Raw genomic sequence first — 16620 nt, 5'->3', positions numbered from 1 at the left:
ATCATGTGTGAAAAACAGTGATAAGGCATTTTTGAGTGCTGTTATAACTTTGAATGGTCACTAAATGAACTGTTGTAAGTCAAAGACTACCTTGAACGTATTTTTAATGCTAGGCTTAGTAAATGTCAATGATAAAGAGGAAATATAAAAAGCAAACCTATCACATTGGACCTTTTCTGTTTCAGTGTAAAGTACATTTGTGTAATATTCTAGTTATAAGGCCCTCAAAAGTTGCTACCCAAGACAAAGATGGGCACAAAATAACCTGATCCTCATTTGATTTTGTTGAGTGGGTGGATGACTTAGCTATTCTAAACCTTATATTGTTGTTGCTCTGCAAGTCTGTTTTTTTGTGTGAATTTCCAACAATTTCATATGCCAGAGATTCTTTGAATTAGGAGCATCACTAAAACCTAACATAGCTTCTAGATGATCACATGGTTACCATCTATCCCTGAGAAATCTGGCAAGAACAATATATAAATTTGGGAGTTCCACACTTTCCAATTACAATTACTGTACAAATTACAATTATGTACAAATATTTCAATTTATCAAGTTCAGTTATTTTGAAATCATGCCACTCTGTAAAACACTTGCTTGAATCCAATTGAAAGAGAGGAAAATAAATGCCAGCTGATCTAAAGTCACTAGTTGATATTCCAAAGTGCAGGCATACTTGAGTATAACACCAGCTCTCAGCAACAGGTCCGCTTGACATCTCTGCCGGAGGAGGAGGACTCGGTACCCTTGACATCGCCAGCTTGGAGATCAGATAGGATTTCACAGGTTAAAGAAATATGCCTATGTAATCTTCACCCTGATTGCACAGGAAGTAGGAGGGGGAGAGAAAGAGTTTAAATATGCAGCAATTTCTGTTTATTTCTGTTTACCCAGCAAGATACCACACTTAGTTTATGGTGTTTCAGTTATGCAATACCTAATCACCTCCTTCTTGCTGTGTTTTTGTATGAAATGTACACTTCATTCTATAAATGCCCTGTCAAATTGTTACACTTAATGAAATATCATCAAAATCTGGTTGGCTGTTCCCCAGGCTTGGGACATTTTCCAATTTCCTAGTCCCTAAGGTTTTCCTCTAACTTATTTCTATGCCATATTTACTATCCTCATTTAAAGAAAAAACAGAATTTTTGTCCAAATAATACCATTAGAACTGAGGGCCAGGAAGTCAACTGCTAATTGCAAAAATTGAGAGAGACTATTTAAAGGAAGTGTCACTCTCACTTAAGAATGATGAATATAGTAAAAAGAATGTGGAATTGGTAGTGACCAAGGATGGAGTGGTTTGTCCACCCTTGGTCACTACCTAAGTCTTTTTCAATTCATCAGAAATGATGGTGACTTTTCTTCCATTCAGTTATCCATTTCCTTATTCTTCCATTATCAAATTCTCTACTCTCCATTACCAAATTCAGAATTATCTTCCTTTGTTGCAGGTATTTCCATGATGTAAATCCATGATAGGAGGGAAAACTTTGCAGTATTTACTCTGACACATTAGAGGTCAGAGTGACTTGGCCTTAAAAATGAGGTGATACAGAGATTCAGCAAGATTGCAGGATGTAACTCATTAACTGAACATAGAACACAGAATAATAGCATTGAAAGGGACCTTGGAGGTCTTCCAGTCCAACCCCCTGCTCTAGCAGGACACCCTGCTCCAGTTATGAAGCACCCACAACTTACAGAGGTAAGCAATTTTACTGATTGTTCCCAATGTCAGAAAATTTCTCTTTAGTTTTAAGTTGGATCTTTCTTCTAGCCGTTACTTCTTGTCTTGCCCTTAGATGCTTTGGGAAATAGATTAGCCACCTCTTACCTGTAACAGGCTCTCAAATATTGGAAGACTGCTATCAACCCTAGTTTTTCTCGTCATTAGACTGGACATACCTAATTCCTCAATCGTTACCATACCATTTAGCCTCCAAATCCCTTATCATCTTTGTTAATCATCTCTGTACTGTTTGTAGGGTCCCAACCTCTTTTTTAAAGAAGAAAATAATTTGAAAAGAAAAGAATAATATGAGTAAAATGAGTTTGGGAGCACATAAATGTTGGGCAAAGACTACCCTTCCTATGTATATATGACAGCTTGCAGTAACTTTATTACATTCCTTTCAATGTATGTTGGTATTTCCTATGATCAAGCAATCATCAGAAAGACTTTTGACATCAATAGCAGCTTAATAATATTCAATACATACTGAAAACAAAAGAAAGTTGACTTGAACATGGGATATAATCATATAGTACTACAGTGAACATTGAAACTTTGGCCCACACCCTAGCTTACTTTGGTTATCATAGTTAGAGGCATTCAGAAATAACTGTTTGTTGAACTTACATGACAAAACCTAAAATTGTTACCATTACCATATTATTCAATATTAACATAACCCATAGCTAAACAAAATGAAATAATTTGGTTTTGCAAATCAGAGCTGGGTGACATTTGAGGCCAATAACCTCACTGCTGCTGTTGCCAAAAAGGCCAATGCAATCCTAGGCTGCATCAACAGAGGGAAAGTTTCACAATCATGTGAAGTAATAATACTACTTTATACTACATTTGTGAGACCACATTTGGAATACTGTGCTTTAAAAAAAACCTGACTATTATCTACTATCCTCTCAGGTGTTATTACCATATCATTTCCAGGTAAGGTTCATCCAGCTCTGATAATAAAACTATTTCATTGGATTATGTCAATACTGAATAATATGGTAATGGTAACGATTTTAGATTTACTTCGTCATGTAACATCTAGCACACAAAACACTTCCAGTTACTGCTGAATACCTCTGACAAATATAACCATTGTGAGCTAGTGTGTGGACAAAGATTTTTGTAAGGTTTTAAGAGTTTATGGGAACCAGGGGGAGTTAATACAATAGGTGAATAAAGCCAACTAGAAATGAAACACCTATATAATCACCCATTTTTTAAAAAGCGGAAATTCACATCTCAGTAAAGCATAACTCAATGACTAAGTTAAGTAGGAAATTTTGAGGAGATTCTGAGATAATAAAAAAGGGATGGAACTACATCAGAATATGGGTAGCCACCTCTTTTCTAAAGCTTATGCAAAGCTCTTTCCATCCACCCGAAGTGGCAGCACATTTTATAGCTGTGTAAATTGAACCAATGCGAAATGAGTCCTCTTTGGTTGAAGATTGATTTTAATAGGCTAATTTAAGAGCTTTGCCAGTTCCTGCTGCATCTATAGTATACCCATGTGTACCATCAACCATATTTGTGAGAACTCACTGCACAGTGCAGAAAAAAAAAGTAGGCAAAGGGAAAACGCTGAATTCCACTGGCAGATGAGAGAGTAGACAGTCAGATACCTAAATGGACTAAATAGAAATACAATTATTCTGAGAGGAAAAATTAATGCAGCACTGTAAATAATAAAGGAAAGGGTTCTTTAAAATATCCTGCAATCATTATTCAACATTTCCTAACCTTGCAACATACATTTCTAAAGGCTTGGCTCTACGGAAAAGAAAAAAACTTACAGTAGAAGGTGACCACAGGGCTATTAGCTTAGGAGTACCTGATATCTGTTCCAGTTAGAAAGTGAAAACGTGTGCTGGATTCATGTATTTTAGATAACATTCCAGTCCCCCCCCCTCCCCATTCACATACTTTTGAAAAGTCTACACAGACACCACTACTCCCTCCCCCCCCCCCAAAAAAAAACCCCGTTCACTGCCTTGTGCAGCGTCTGGTAAGATATGCATATCCACCAGCCCTGTAAAACTCTAAAATTAAAAAAATAATAATCAAGAATATCACCACTAACATCAGAAGTGTGAGAGTTAAGCTAAGAAAAACAGATGCTACGGCAGAATTGTGCTTGAAAATGGGGGAGGAAAGAGAAGAGAAATAAATATTGCTTTTGGAGAGAAAGCTTAAATATTTCTGCCCCCTTCAAACGTGGAGGGGGGGAGGAAAGGGAATTCTTGTAACCTTTTCCAATATAATTTTAACACTTTTTATTTTGCACAACTCACATAAAACTTATCTTTTCTAAATAGTAAAAATAGCCTAAGCACTTGAAATAATAGACATACAGCTATACGACATTTACCGCTCCTTAAAAGTTTCATTATCAAAAAGGCTGGCCACACAAACAGTCAATATTTGTACAATTTTTAAGATATAAAAAAGCAGACAATGCAACAATTCAGAAAATTTAGGATTAGCTTCACACAACTGAATTAATTTCAAGTCTGAAAGTCAATCCCCATTAATTCTCTGCACTAATAGAAGGAAGAACTATACGAACCTTAACCATGTGCCACTTTTCCAACTTTAGTCTTCTAACTCTGATCTGTAGCGGTCTTGCATCTAAGTCCCATGTGAGCAGCAGATTCACTTTCCCTCATTTATGCCTTCACTAGCCTATCATTTCAGAGGTCAGTGAAAGAGTACCACCCCTTTTCCTTATTTCTGTATGTCTCTCCCCGCCTATTCAAGGACAGGAATTATTAGTAACTAAGTTTGCTATCTCCAGGTGTTTACAATGACCTTGGGAGTCAGTCTCTCATATCCATTCAGTGCGATTTAATTTCTACATCCATATAGAGGGAGGCTACAGCAAGGATGAATAACCTGTGTTTTTCCAATTATTGCTCAACTCCCAGAAGCCCAGCCAGCATGGCTAATAATGAGGAATGAGGCTAGCTGTATTTCAGCAACATCTGGACTACAAAGAAGATACAAAGGCATAAATTACACGACAATTACACAGTTTAATGTGGGTTGTTCAGTTCTGGTCTCAACAGTTATGTGAACTCAACCACTGTAGCTTGTAATGTGTGATTTAAAACTTAATGTGCAGCCTGAACTCATCTGACTAAGTTTATTCAATAAACCATAAATGAACCATGGATTAGCATAACATGTAAACTTACTGAGATATACCTTTATATGATGGCATCACAGCATTTATTCTCTGTTTTTCAAGATGCTTAACATAAGAAACTGCTGGTTCGTGTGTAAATCTTTATACTATAGTGGCTTAGTGGATGACTCTAAAAAGCTCATAAGAATGGATTGGAGTGTAATAATCTTCTTCTACTGTTGCTTCCCTGCAACCAGGTTTTAAGACAGCTGTCTGGGTTCAGCAAGTAGCAAAGAAACATAAATAGTAGTAACCACTGATAGCTTGATGCTCCATAAACCTCTCCAGTCCCTTTTTAAAACTTTCAAATCGGTTGCCACTGCAATTGTTGACAATGGATTCCAGTTTAACAATGCATTGTATGGGGCAAAATGTTTAGTGGTTCTTATAGTATCTCATATTCACTTCAAATGCACAACCTTAAGATCCAATGTTGGGAGAGCCGAAGAATCCTTCACATTAATCATTCCTTGAATATTTTGTACCTGTTGTATCGCCCATTATGCTCTTTTAAAATTAAAAAATGTCTTTCCTTGTATAGGACTATTCCACTCTCCTGATCATTTTAGTTGCCTCTTTTTTTTTTGTAACTTTACTAGCTCTGTAGCATTCCTAACGTACAGTGATCAGAACTTCACACAGTCCCACCAAGGATTTGTGAATTTGGTCTATTAATACTATATACTACTATTTTGATACTTTAATGAACTGTCCCTTGTGCTTCAAATCTCATTCTTGATCAATCGTTGTCACCTGCCAATTGCATGGGGGTATCTGCCCTCTTATCCCAGGCAATTGCTAAGGAATCTCTGGTATCAGAAGAATCGTTTAAAAAATTAAAATATTTTTCATTTGCTAGGTCACCCTTATCTAAATCCTTGTTGGTACATCTTTAAATCTACATTAGCAAGACAAGGCTTAATTTGTAGAAGCCATTTGGCTTCTTTTCTAACAGAGCTCATTTTTTGTTTGCTTATTTTCCTTTTAATGCTATTTTCAACTTTTCCTCCTAATATTAATCCAAATTAGCCTATAGTTTCTTGTTATCACCCCTTAATTCTTTTTTTTTTAAATCAGAATTTACACTGGCTGTTTTCTAGTCCTCAGGAATAGATCTCAAGCTCTTTGATGGAAACCAACGGGACTTAAAGAATTATTTATATGTAGTTTGTAAATTTTGCTTAGAATGTCATAGCTATCTATTTCAGTTTATTTATTCAGTTTTTCCCTCTTATGGGGAAAAAAAACTGGGGGACAGACAACTCTCCTACATACCAACTTCCACCAAGATCAACAGCAAAAGTTTATCCAATTTCTTTTCTAGTTCCTTATTCTCCTTTAGCATACGACTAATCTGTGTATGTTAACCCTTCAAAGCACCTTGTTTCATGTAAATACAGCAATATATTTATTACATTTTACTGCATTTTTAAAATCAATACTAACATGCAAATATGTTTAATTTTATCAACCATTTACATTTTTATTCCTGTGAGAAGTTATCATAGGGGCCCCAGTACACTGCTTTGCCCAGGGCCCATAATGCTGTTAAGACGGTCCTGCTTTGAATGATCTCCAAGCAATGTGGGAGGAAAATGTAAACCCTGATCCTTTCAACTTTCTTCGTACAAATTTCTTCCTTTTCTTTTTTGTTCTTCTGAAATCACATCACCATGTTCCACTTTCTTACTAAGCATCCATAGATATGCATACTGTTTCTAGAATTATAATTATTGTTGCCAAACAATTTATCATTTGAATTTTTGAATAAAATTTTGGACACTACTCAAAATTAATTCCAGGGCTGTATTTTTATTTGTTGGTTCTATGAACAGCTGTTTCAGAATACAATCATTTATTGTATTTAGAAATTTGATCTCATCATGCCCAGAATATACATTTCACAATCTATGTGAGAATAAATAAAATCAATCATTATTAGCACTTATCTATATAGAACAGTCTAATTTCTTTTTCAGTCAGATGATAATATTTTGTTTCTTGGATATCTGGTTTATTTGTATTATTGTATATCCATAGAATTAAGTTCACCTATTTCTAAGCTATTCTTTAGGACACTACATGCTGCCTCTGATGAATAGGGCAACTGTTCCTAGTATGCCCTTTCCTTTCTTTTTTAACAGAGGTTACAGGGAGTCCTTGACTTATGACTGTGATTGAGCCTGGAAATTAAGAACCTAAATCATGAAAGTCACATAACCAAACACATGTTTATGACCTTTTTATGACTCACTAAGTGAGGACAGCAGTCATTAAATGAATCCATTGTTCATTATAAGCTAGTTTTTGCCAAAAAGTGGAAGTAAATGCCAGTTTCCAGCAAAACCTTTGTAAATCGCAGTCATATGACAGTGTGTCTGTGTGTCTATGTGTTGCAAATGGGTCTACAGGCAGACCAATTGCCAAGTACCCAAAATGCAGTCAGACATTAAGGATGGCTGTTAGAAATTCAAACCCAAATCTTATATTCAGAGATAACTATACCCATTGGTTACTTCCATTCTACTAGGTTTCTGTAGTAGTAAACAATTTGGGATCCCCCCGCCCCAGCACCAAGCACTCCAACTTTCCCATCTTAGATCAGAGGCACCTACTTGCCCATAAGCACTTAAAACGATTCTCATCCTATTTATTTACAAGCTGTCTCCTTCACAGTGACCCTGTGGCAGCTTACACAATATGATTAAAACATACAAATTAATAAAAGAAAGGCAGATATTTCTTTGGCACCCTTTGACCGAGGTAGTATTCAGCAGGTTCTGACCAGCTGTGGAGAATCAGTAGCGGAAATTTTGAGTAGTTCAGAGAACTGGTAAATACCACCTTTGACTGGCCCCACCCCCATCTATTCTCTGCCTCCTGTTTCCTAGCTGATCGGGAGAAAAAGGGGATTTTGCAGTATCCTTCCCCCTGCCACGCCCACCAAGCCACGCCCACAGAACCAGTAGTAAAAAAAAATTGAATCCCACTACTGCTTTTGACCTTGCAATTTTCTTGACCAATAATAGCCATTTCTAAGATAGCAATAGCAATAGCATTTAGACTTATATACTGCTTCACAGTGCTTTACAGCCCTCTCTAAATGGTTTACAGAGTCAGAATATTGCCCCCAACAATTTGGGTCCTCATTTTACCCACCTCAGAAGGATGAAAGACTGAGTCAACCTTGTGCCTGTTAAGAATCAAATTGCTGAACTGCTGGCAGCCAGCAGAAATAGCCTGCAGTATTGCACTCTAACCACTGCGCCACTGCGGCTCATACAAATGGTTACCCTTTGAACAATTACAAAAATTCTTCCAGAAGTGATTTTTCCCATATTGGAACCCCTTTTGTCTTGTTGACAATCCCACTAAAATCCATTTAAAAACTGATTTGTTACATGTTTTACTATGAATAAAAGGATATAACCTGCACCACACAAATCTAAACTCCCTGTTCCTGGCCTTGTCATCTCATGCCTATACTGAATTATTCAATTAACTGTCCCTGTGTATGGAACAGATAGCATTTGCAACAAAAGCATTATGACATCCCTAGATTTCAACAATCCAAAGTTGCCCCCCTACACTTTCGACTCTACCTGTGCAAGAGTGACCCTTTGATTGGCTCCAGCAATACCGACTGGAATATCTAGATCAGGAGTGGGCAATCAATTTTTCTAAGGAGTCACAGGAGAACCTGGGTGTTATGTCATCTGATTTAAGGTCCTCAAACTCCATCACTTCAACTTCTTAGGCTGCTCCAGGTAGTATGCAGGTGCAGAAAAGCATTTCTTCCCTCACCCTCCTATGGCTGCCAGTTGACTGAAGGAACGCATACAGTCAGCTTCTTCTCCTGCCCCTTGCAACACACTTATTTACATTTGATTTCTAATTTCCAATTGACTTCATGCAGGCTGCACAAGGGCAGCCAAAGGGCCAGATGATGCCTGGAGGTCATAAAATGTCCACGTCTGAACTAAATTGTTTGTGATGTCTGTAACCTTGGCATCAGGAAAGCAAATTTATTTGAGCTAGAGTCATTATTAAGGCTTACCTCGTTACTGTGAAGGTTGCAAAATGTAACTATTTTTTCATCCTTGTTGCATCTGCCACTAGTTGCCAGTGTTCCTGTTTTGGTTGATATGCAATACTGAAGTTCACCTAAAGCAGTGCTTCTCAATTATTTTCTGTCATGCCCCCCCTAGGAAGAAGAAAACATTTCGCCCCCCCCCCCCCCCGCGCGACTGTAAATAGTATAATTTGTCTATAAAATTGTTATAAGTACACCTCTGCATAACATAGCACACCGGTCTTTCCTCGTCTCCCACCGTAGTCACATACTTCCTTTCCTCTTTCCCTCTTACTTGTCTATCCTTCCTTCCAGCCTCCCTTCCAGTTCCCTCCTTCCTCTTTCCCCCTGCCTGCCTGCCTTCTTTCCTCTTTCCCTATCCTCCTATCCTTCCTTTCTCCCTCCCTCCTTCCCTGCCTCCCTTCCAGTTCCATTCTTCCCTCCTTCCTTCTGCCTCCTTCCTGCCTGCTTGCCTTCTTTCCTCTTTCCCTCTTGCTTGTCTATCCTTCCTTCCACCCTCCCTTCCTCCTTCCCTTCCTTCCTGCCTCCCTTCCAGTTCCCTCCTTCCTCTTTCCCCCTGCCTGCCTGCCTTCTTTCCTCTTTCCCTATCCTCCTATCCTTCCTTTCTCCCTCCCTCCTTCCCTGCCTCCCTTCCAGTTCCATTCTTCCCTCCTTCCTTCTGCCTCCTTCCTGCCTGCTTGCCTTCTTTCCTCTTTCCCTCTTGCTTGTCTATCCTTCCTTCCACCCTCCCTTCCTCCTTCCCTTCCTTCCTGCCTCCCTTCCAGTTCCCTCCTTCCTCTTTCCCCCTGCCTGCCTGCCTTCTTTCCTCTTTCCCTATCCTCCTATCCTTCCTTTCTCCCTCCCTCCTTCCCTGCCTCCCTTCCAGTTCCATTCTTCCCTCCTTCCTTCTGCCTCCTTCCTGCCTGCTTGCCTTCTTTCCTCTTTCCCTCTTGCTTGTCTATCCTTACTCCCTCCTCCCTTTCTTCCCTCCCTCCCTGCCAGCAGCTCCTCCAGCATCCCAGCTGGAAGCAGCAGCACAACAGTCGCCGTTACCAGGGGCGAAGGGGTGGCGGTGGCAAGATCGGGCGACCGCCGCCCCTTTGTCCCTTCCCCAACAGCGGCTGTTGCGCTTCCGCTTCCAGACGGAATGCTGGCGGTGGAGCTGCTGGCGGGGAGGCGAGCTACCTGCATAAAGACGCCGCCGAGGGCATGGCAGAATATATCCCGGCTTGAAGTGGCAGCGCTGGGGACTGCTCAGAGACTCATCAGTCTGCTTGGGCTGGGGGGGGGGAGGGAGGGAAGCCTGGGACAGCCATGCTTCCCTCCCTCCCACCCCCGCCCGAGCAAGCTTCTTGCACAGCTCCAGCCCGCGGCTCCAATGAAAATCCACAGCCCGAAGTGCTGCCACTTCCAGGCGGGATATATTATGCCTCGCCCACGCCGCCGCCGTTGCACCCAGATGGAAAGGGAGCCTTCGCGCCCCCCTTTATGGAGCCTCGCGCCCCCCCAGGGGGGCGCGCCTCACTATTTGAGAACCGCTGACCTAAAGTGTTGTTGTGAAGAATATGCTGTGTATTAGGCAGACAAAGTTGGTTGCATTCATTCTATGTTGGACTCGTCTTATAGTAGAGTCAACTGAGGTGGCGGGAGTTACATTTTGCAAGATGAGATGAATCCCTGGAACCCAAGGAAGTGGACAGGGCCCTCTCCACTACTAGTTCGCAATGGTGTTTAGATCTGTGCCTCTCTAGGCTAATTTAGGTCATGCAGGAGAAGATAGATTAGTGGGTCTGGGTGATAGTTAACTCCTGCTTGAGAGGGGGAATTTTCCTGCCAGCCCTTAAAGGGGTTGGGTGCAACCCTCCTCAAAGGACCATTCCTTAACTCAGGTAGACAGGACAGATTTTATCTGGTCTCCAATCTTTCTTTTCTAGGGAAGGTGGTAAAGAGATGGCCACATGTCAGCTTCAGAGAAACCTGCATGAGGCAGATTATTTAGAATTAGACCACTTTCAATAATATATAGTAATTAATAAATAATTGGAATTCAGGCCTGGGTTTTGGACTGAGAGCATTGGGTGTGCTAGTGTGAGACCTCTAGTGGAAGCGGCACAGAAGTAGTGCATCCATCTTGGCTGTTCTCGACATCTCAGTGGCATTTGATACCATCAATCATGGTATCTTTCAGAGTCAGCTTCAGTCATTGGGGCTGGGCAGCAATGTATTGTGCTGATTCTCTTTCAACCTCCCAGGCCAGTTCCAATTGGAATTGACAGAGATAGAACTTCAGACAATGGCCCTTCTTTGCGGGGTGCCTCTGTTCTTTCTCCTCTTCCATTTAACATTCATCTGAGGCTGCTAGATGAGATGATACATTAATTTGGGGTGAGGTATCATTAATATGCAGATGATAGCCACTTTACATCTCTTTGAGTTATGTTATGGATGCCCTATCTCAGTGTCTGGAGGCTGTTGGGGGACTGGATGGGCTCCAGATCAACCTAGCAAGACAGATTGACTGTGGATATTTGGATCCTCCAGAAACAAGGTTCTTTCATTTAGTTTTCCTGGATGGGGTTGCAGCACCCTGACAAACCTAGTGTGCAAGCTGGGGGTCCTCCTAGGCTCGCAACTCCTTCTCAAAGAGTAGGTGGAAGTTACAGCTAGGAGGGACTTTGCACATCTTCAAGTGGTATGCCAGTTGTATCCTACCTGGGCAAAGAGTAATTTATGCCCTTGTAACCTCTTTAGAGTACTGCAACACACTCTACATGGGGCTGCTCCTGAAGAGTATTCTGGTGGGTAGTGAAAGGGGTTAGATATATGGCACACGTCATACCAATTCTGGATGAGCTGCATTGGTTACTGGTTTATTTCTAGGTGCTGGTGGTCATCTTACAGTGCTTCGGATCAGGTTATCTCAGGAATCAACTTTTCCCAAGAGTCTCTACTCATCCAACCCAATCTAGCAGAATAGGCATGTTGCAGATCTCATCAGCCAGTGTCAGCTGGTGGGACAAGGGCTTTTTCCTGTAGTAGCCCCTTTTCTATGGAACATCCTTCCTTCAGAGATTAGAATGGCTCTAACACTATTCAATTTTCTTAAGGCTCTAAAACCCTGGCTATGTTCCAGAGCCTGGAGTGCTGAAGGTGTTAAAGGTCCAGTTTTCTGGCTGTATTGTTAACTGACCAAGTATCTTGCTGCTATGTATATTTATTTTGAGTGTTTTTATTGTTTATTGTTTTAAAAGTGTTTTTAGTGTTTTGACTGTAATACTTTTTTTGAATTTTAAGATGCCCAGTGTCATTGATTCATATGAGAGGCTATAGAAATTAAGCAAACAAATGTATCATGGACATAGCATGCCCAGCACACTGTGCTATTTCTTTAGTCCCTGGGGATGGAGAGGAAGAGCTACCTCTTCATCCTTTAAATACTGTGGAAGGGATCCTTTTGCTCCTCCTTGAAGATTTCCAAATCACTTCTAGAACTGCAGAGGCATCACAGCTGCTGAAGGCATCAGAGACTGAGATCGGCTACCTTATCCCTGAAGGTTATCAACTTCTGCCTCTCTTTGTACCGCCAAGGATATAGGTCTCAAAGGAATGAATTTACTTCCAAAGAATCAGGAGCTTGCTGCAGAATCAGACAATAGTAACTTTCGGCCAAAGAAGAGACAGACAGGCATATCATATTTAGGGCCCGTTCCTGTTCCTGCTTCTAAGTTGATATTTGTTATGATTAATGCTTAATGTGAGGAAAACTCATTTTTAGTTATAAAGAAGCGTTGATGCCTTATCAGTCAGGATTCTCTTGTGCTTGAAAAACTAACTTCATTAAAAGCAATTGCAATAAATTTACAATAAAATTGTACTAAACCAATACAATTCAGTTAAACATTGTAAAAATAATCCTATAAAACAGCAAAGGTTGAAAAGTGAGAAATTGGGTATAAAAAATAAATAACATGGAAACCTTAGTGAAATAGATATATCCCCCGCATATAAAAAAGAGAAAACTGTAATGGGCAAATTCTACAATTTTAGGGTACCAAATTGATCCTCCTTCTGGTGTCTGTCTGTTTTATCTTCAGGCACCTCTGATGCCTGTCTCAAACAAGATATGGTCAAGGAAACTGGAAGAAGATGAGGGCAATCAAAGGAGTAACATTTAATAGATGGATCATTAATGTTAACTAATTGAAACATATTTAAATGTGTACTTCATTTTTGCCAATATCTGACCAGGGGCATAGTCTGACCCAAACAAATTTCCATTCTGCTTTTAACCACTCTGCAAATCAATAATTAAGTCATAACAGTCATCAGATAAAATGTTTGAAACCTTACATACTATTTCCAGATACTGTAGTTCCAGTAAAGCCAATGAAGTTGGTGAGAAGCATTTTGGCATCTAAAGCTAATGTCTAAATCTAAGGATATAACCAAAATAACATTCTGAGTTTTCAAAAGAAAGAGCATCCCATTTCAAATAAGTTATTTATATCTTGACTATTCCGTGCACAGTATGAAATTAAATTGCCGACTGCACAATGCTTGCTATATCAGGTGCTTTAAAGTATTCATCCTATTTACCTTCATAATAACCCTGTGAAACAGGTCATGATTATTTTCATTTTGCAAAACAGAACCTGAATAGGGAGGAAGTGCTTTCAAAAAAGACAAACAGGGATCCAACAACTTTAACCTGACTTTTCTATAGTCAATTTCAGAGAGTAAATATAATTCCCTTTTACACTAGAAGCTTCTGATTTTCCAAAACCAGCCTCTTCGTTCCTCCATCAACATCTTTGCTGCCAATGAGGAGGCTGACTACAGATGAAATCTAATGGAAGATTCAGTATCTGATTTCACTACAGGATGGATTTACTGATATCAGTGAAAAAATATTTATATAAAACTGAGTTTTGACAATTGCTAATTTACATAACTTCATGAAAAAATACATCAATAAAATGGGTATCTCTCAGCAAACTGTAAAAAAAAAAATCAATGTCAACAGAAGGTGTTAAAAAACATAACAGAACAAATCTGCACAGACTGTAGCCAGTAAGACAATAAGAGTATTATCAATACAACTCTGTATTGCCAAAAGAAAATTGAATAGATTTTTCAAAAGGCAACAAAGCTTTCAGAAACACTGCAGATATCAAGATTAGCCTAGCACAGAGAGATTAACATCATGTTTTGTTTCTCCCCCCCTCCCTTCGCATGCTCTCTCTCTCCCTCCCCCCTCCCTCTGTGTGTGTGTGTGAGAGAGAGAGAGAAAACAACAAGTTTTTATATACTATTACATTAGGGTATGACAACTTTGAAAGAATCATTAATTTGATTTTTCCTGTGGAGAACACTTCTAAAGCAGCAGTCTTAGCTTTTATACAACATTATGATATACAATTTATGGACACTTGCTGTGATTCAGCAATGAAGAACAAAACTTGTATAAGCTCAGAGGTTAATCTCCTTGTACATCCAAGGTTCCAAGTGTTTCATGGTGCTGACAAAGAGTTCCAATAATGACTGAAAATCTTTATAAGTACCAGAACACAGTTTGTTTGTAAGTGACTGTTCTCCATTCCAAATCCTAACACACATACAATACAAAAAAATGATGCCTACACTAAGCCATAATGTTTATCTGACTTTAACTCAGTGATTATTTCATTTTAAATTAGCATTATAAACGAAGCAGGCTTGTTTAAAAAAAACACAGTTAAATGTGCAATGTGAAAGCCAGTCACCCACAGCAATTTGGATTGCAGCCCTAAAATTCTATAGCATAGTACAGTACAGCATCTATAGTAATGTTTACCAGCTATGATGGAGCTGCAATCAAAAATACCCTGAAAGCAAATAATTGCCTATATTTGGGCAATATTTTATATCTGGGCATAAAATTCACAGAAAAATTCTAGATCAAGAATGCAGTTATAGTGATTGTCTATACTCACATACCCATTTACTACAGATACTTTAGTATACAGGCTTTCAATTTGAAGCATTTATGCCAATCTGAATGGGACTCAATTGCAAAGCAACTGGATGGTCTCTGAGCTGAGAGTCTATAGAAACACCGTACTTTATTGTTGACAGAAAGGGCGATAATGTATTAAAAGAGAACCAGCACATCTTCAAGTGAGGAACAAATGTAAACATCTTTGGTACCTAATATAAGTAAACATTTATTTGATTCATATTTTCTTCCTTAATGTTTCACTGTTGGCTTTTACAATCATACAAAAACAGCTTCTCAAAAAAAATAGCACCTAGCACATAGCCTTATATACCATTTCATAGTGCTTTACAGCAGTCTCTGGGCATTACGATGTCAGCATATTGCCGCCAACAATAGAAGGCTGAGTAAACCTTAAGCCCCATTATGATCGAACTCCATTCTGTGGGCAGAGTTTGCTTGCAATATTGCATTCTAACCATTGTGCCACCAGAACTCTTCTTAGGGTGTGGAAGAAGAATATTCCAACTGCGCAATGCTCAAGCTATTTCAAACACAATGATTTACCCACCTTCCCTGTTCTTCCACCAAGACAGGGATCGGGTGACTTCTGCTGGAAGAAGTACCTTGGACTGAGAGCAGCTCATGCGCCTCTGCTGGAAAGGTAAAAGGAACCATTGGAGGACTCTAGTGTGGAGGCGAGCCCACGGGACGATGCCAATGGCTGAGACCATGGTACCCAGCAGTTTGGAAAGGATGGCTAAGGATACCCTCTGCTCCCTGGCTACCACGGTGACTAGCTGCCTGAGGACTATCTGTCTTTCTGGTGACAGATAGACCGTGCCTGCCTGGGTATCTATTAGGGCCCCTAGGTGGATCAGGCTAGTAGAGGGGTGGAGGAGCCTCTTGGCCATGTTCATCGAAAACCCGTGGTCTCTCAGAACTTTCATGGTGATATCTAAGTCCCTTAGGGCACCCTCAAAGGAAGATGACTATGATAACAGGTCATCTAGGTAACATTGAAAACGTACCGGTACCTGTCTCAGGTGTGCTGCCAGAGCCGCCATGACTTAGTGAATACCCTAGGGGCCAAAGACAGCCTAAAGGGCAGGGCCCGGTACTGAAAGTGGTGCCCCAGGTAGCAGAACCTGAGATATCTACGATGCTCCCTGGCAATGGGAATGTGCAGGTAGGCCTCCGTGAGGTCCATGGATGTTAGAAGGTCCCTCTGCCTAATCCCTTCCAATATGGAGTGCAGAGAGTGCATCTTGAACCTCCTATATCGAATAGAGCGGTTCAGGCGCTTCAGATCCAGGATCGCTCTCCAGCCCCCCAAAGCCTTGGGAATGACAAAAAGGATGGAGTAGTGCCCCTGACCCTGCTGCTCTGGAGGCACAGGCTGAATGGCTCTAATCTCCAACAGGTGTTGGATGGCCTCCTGCATCAGCAACCCCCGGGTTGGGTTGTTAGAGACTGGACATATCCGGAAAAAACTCGGGGGGTTGGAAAGAAACTCTAGCAAAAGGCCATGCCTGATGGTGTTCTGCACCCACCTATCGGAGGAGAGGTCCCAGCGGTCGGCGAAGGACGCCAAGCGCCCCCTGATAGGAGGATAGCTGGACCTAGACTTAGTTTTTGTG

The 16620-nt window shown here is 40.4% G+C and overlaps 1 protein-coding gene across 11 annotated transcripts in view; it reads right to left on the bottom strand.

Annotated features, from left to right (window-relative positions):
* SPOP (speckle type BTB/POZ protein) overlaps positions 1 to 16620 on the bottom strand; it is a 75427-nt gene that overhangs the window by 11274 nt on the left and 47533 nt on the right. For 6 of the 11 annotated variants that reach the window (XM_081932084.1, XM_081932078.1, XM_081932079.1 and 3 more), the window contains one exon: positions 680 to 820. In XM_081932084.1, coding sequence (XP_081788210.1) covers positions 680 to 757 — 78 coding nt within the window. In that variant the 5' untranslated portion in view covers positions 758 to 820. Of the gene's footprint in view, positions 1 to 679; positions 821 to 3292; positions 3382 to 3543; positions 3589 to 4316; positions 4558 to 16620 lie in introns of those variants that run through there. The other 5 variants (XM_081932082.1, XM_081932083.1, XM_081932076.1 and 2 more) reach the window with 5 other exon arrangements.

The sequence above is a fragment of the Natrix helvetica genome (assembly GCF_964273705.1).
Source record: "Natrix helvetica genome assembly, chromosome: Z".
Taxonomy (NCBI): Eukaryota; Metazoa; Chordata; class Lepidosauria; order Squamata; family Natricidae; genus Natrix; species Natrix helvetica.
This window is presented reverse-complemented; position numbering and strand designations above follow the sequence as displayed.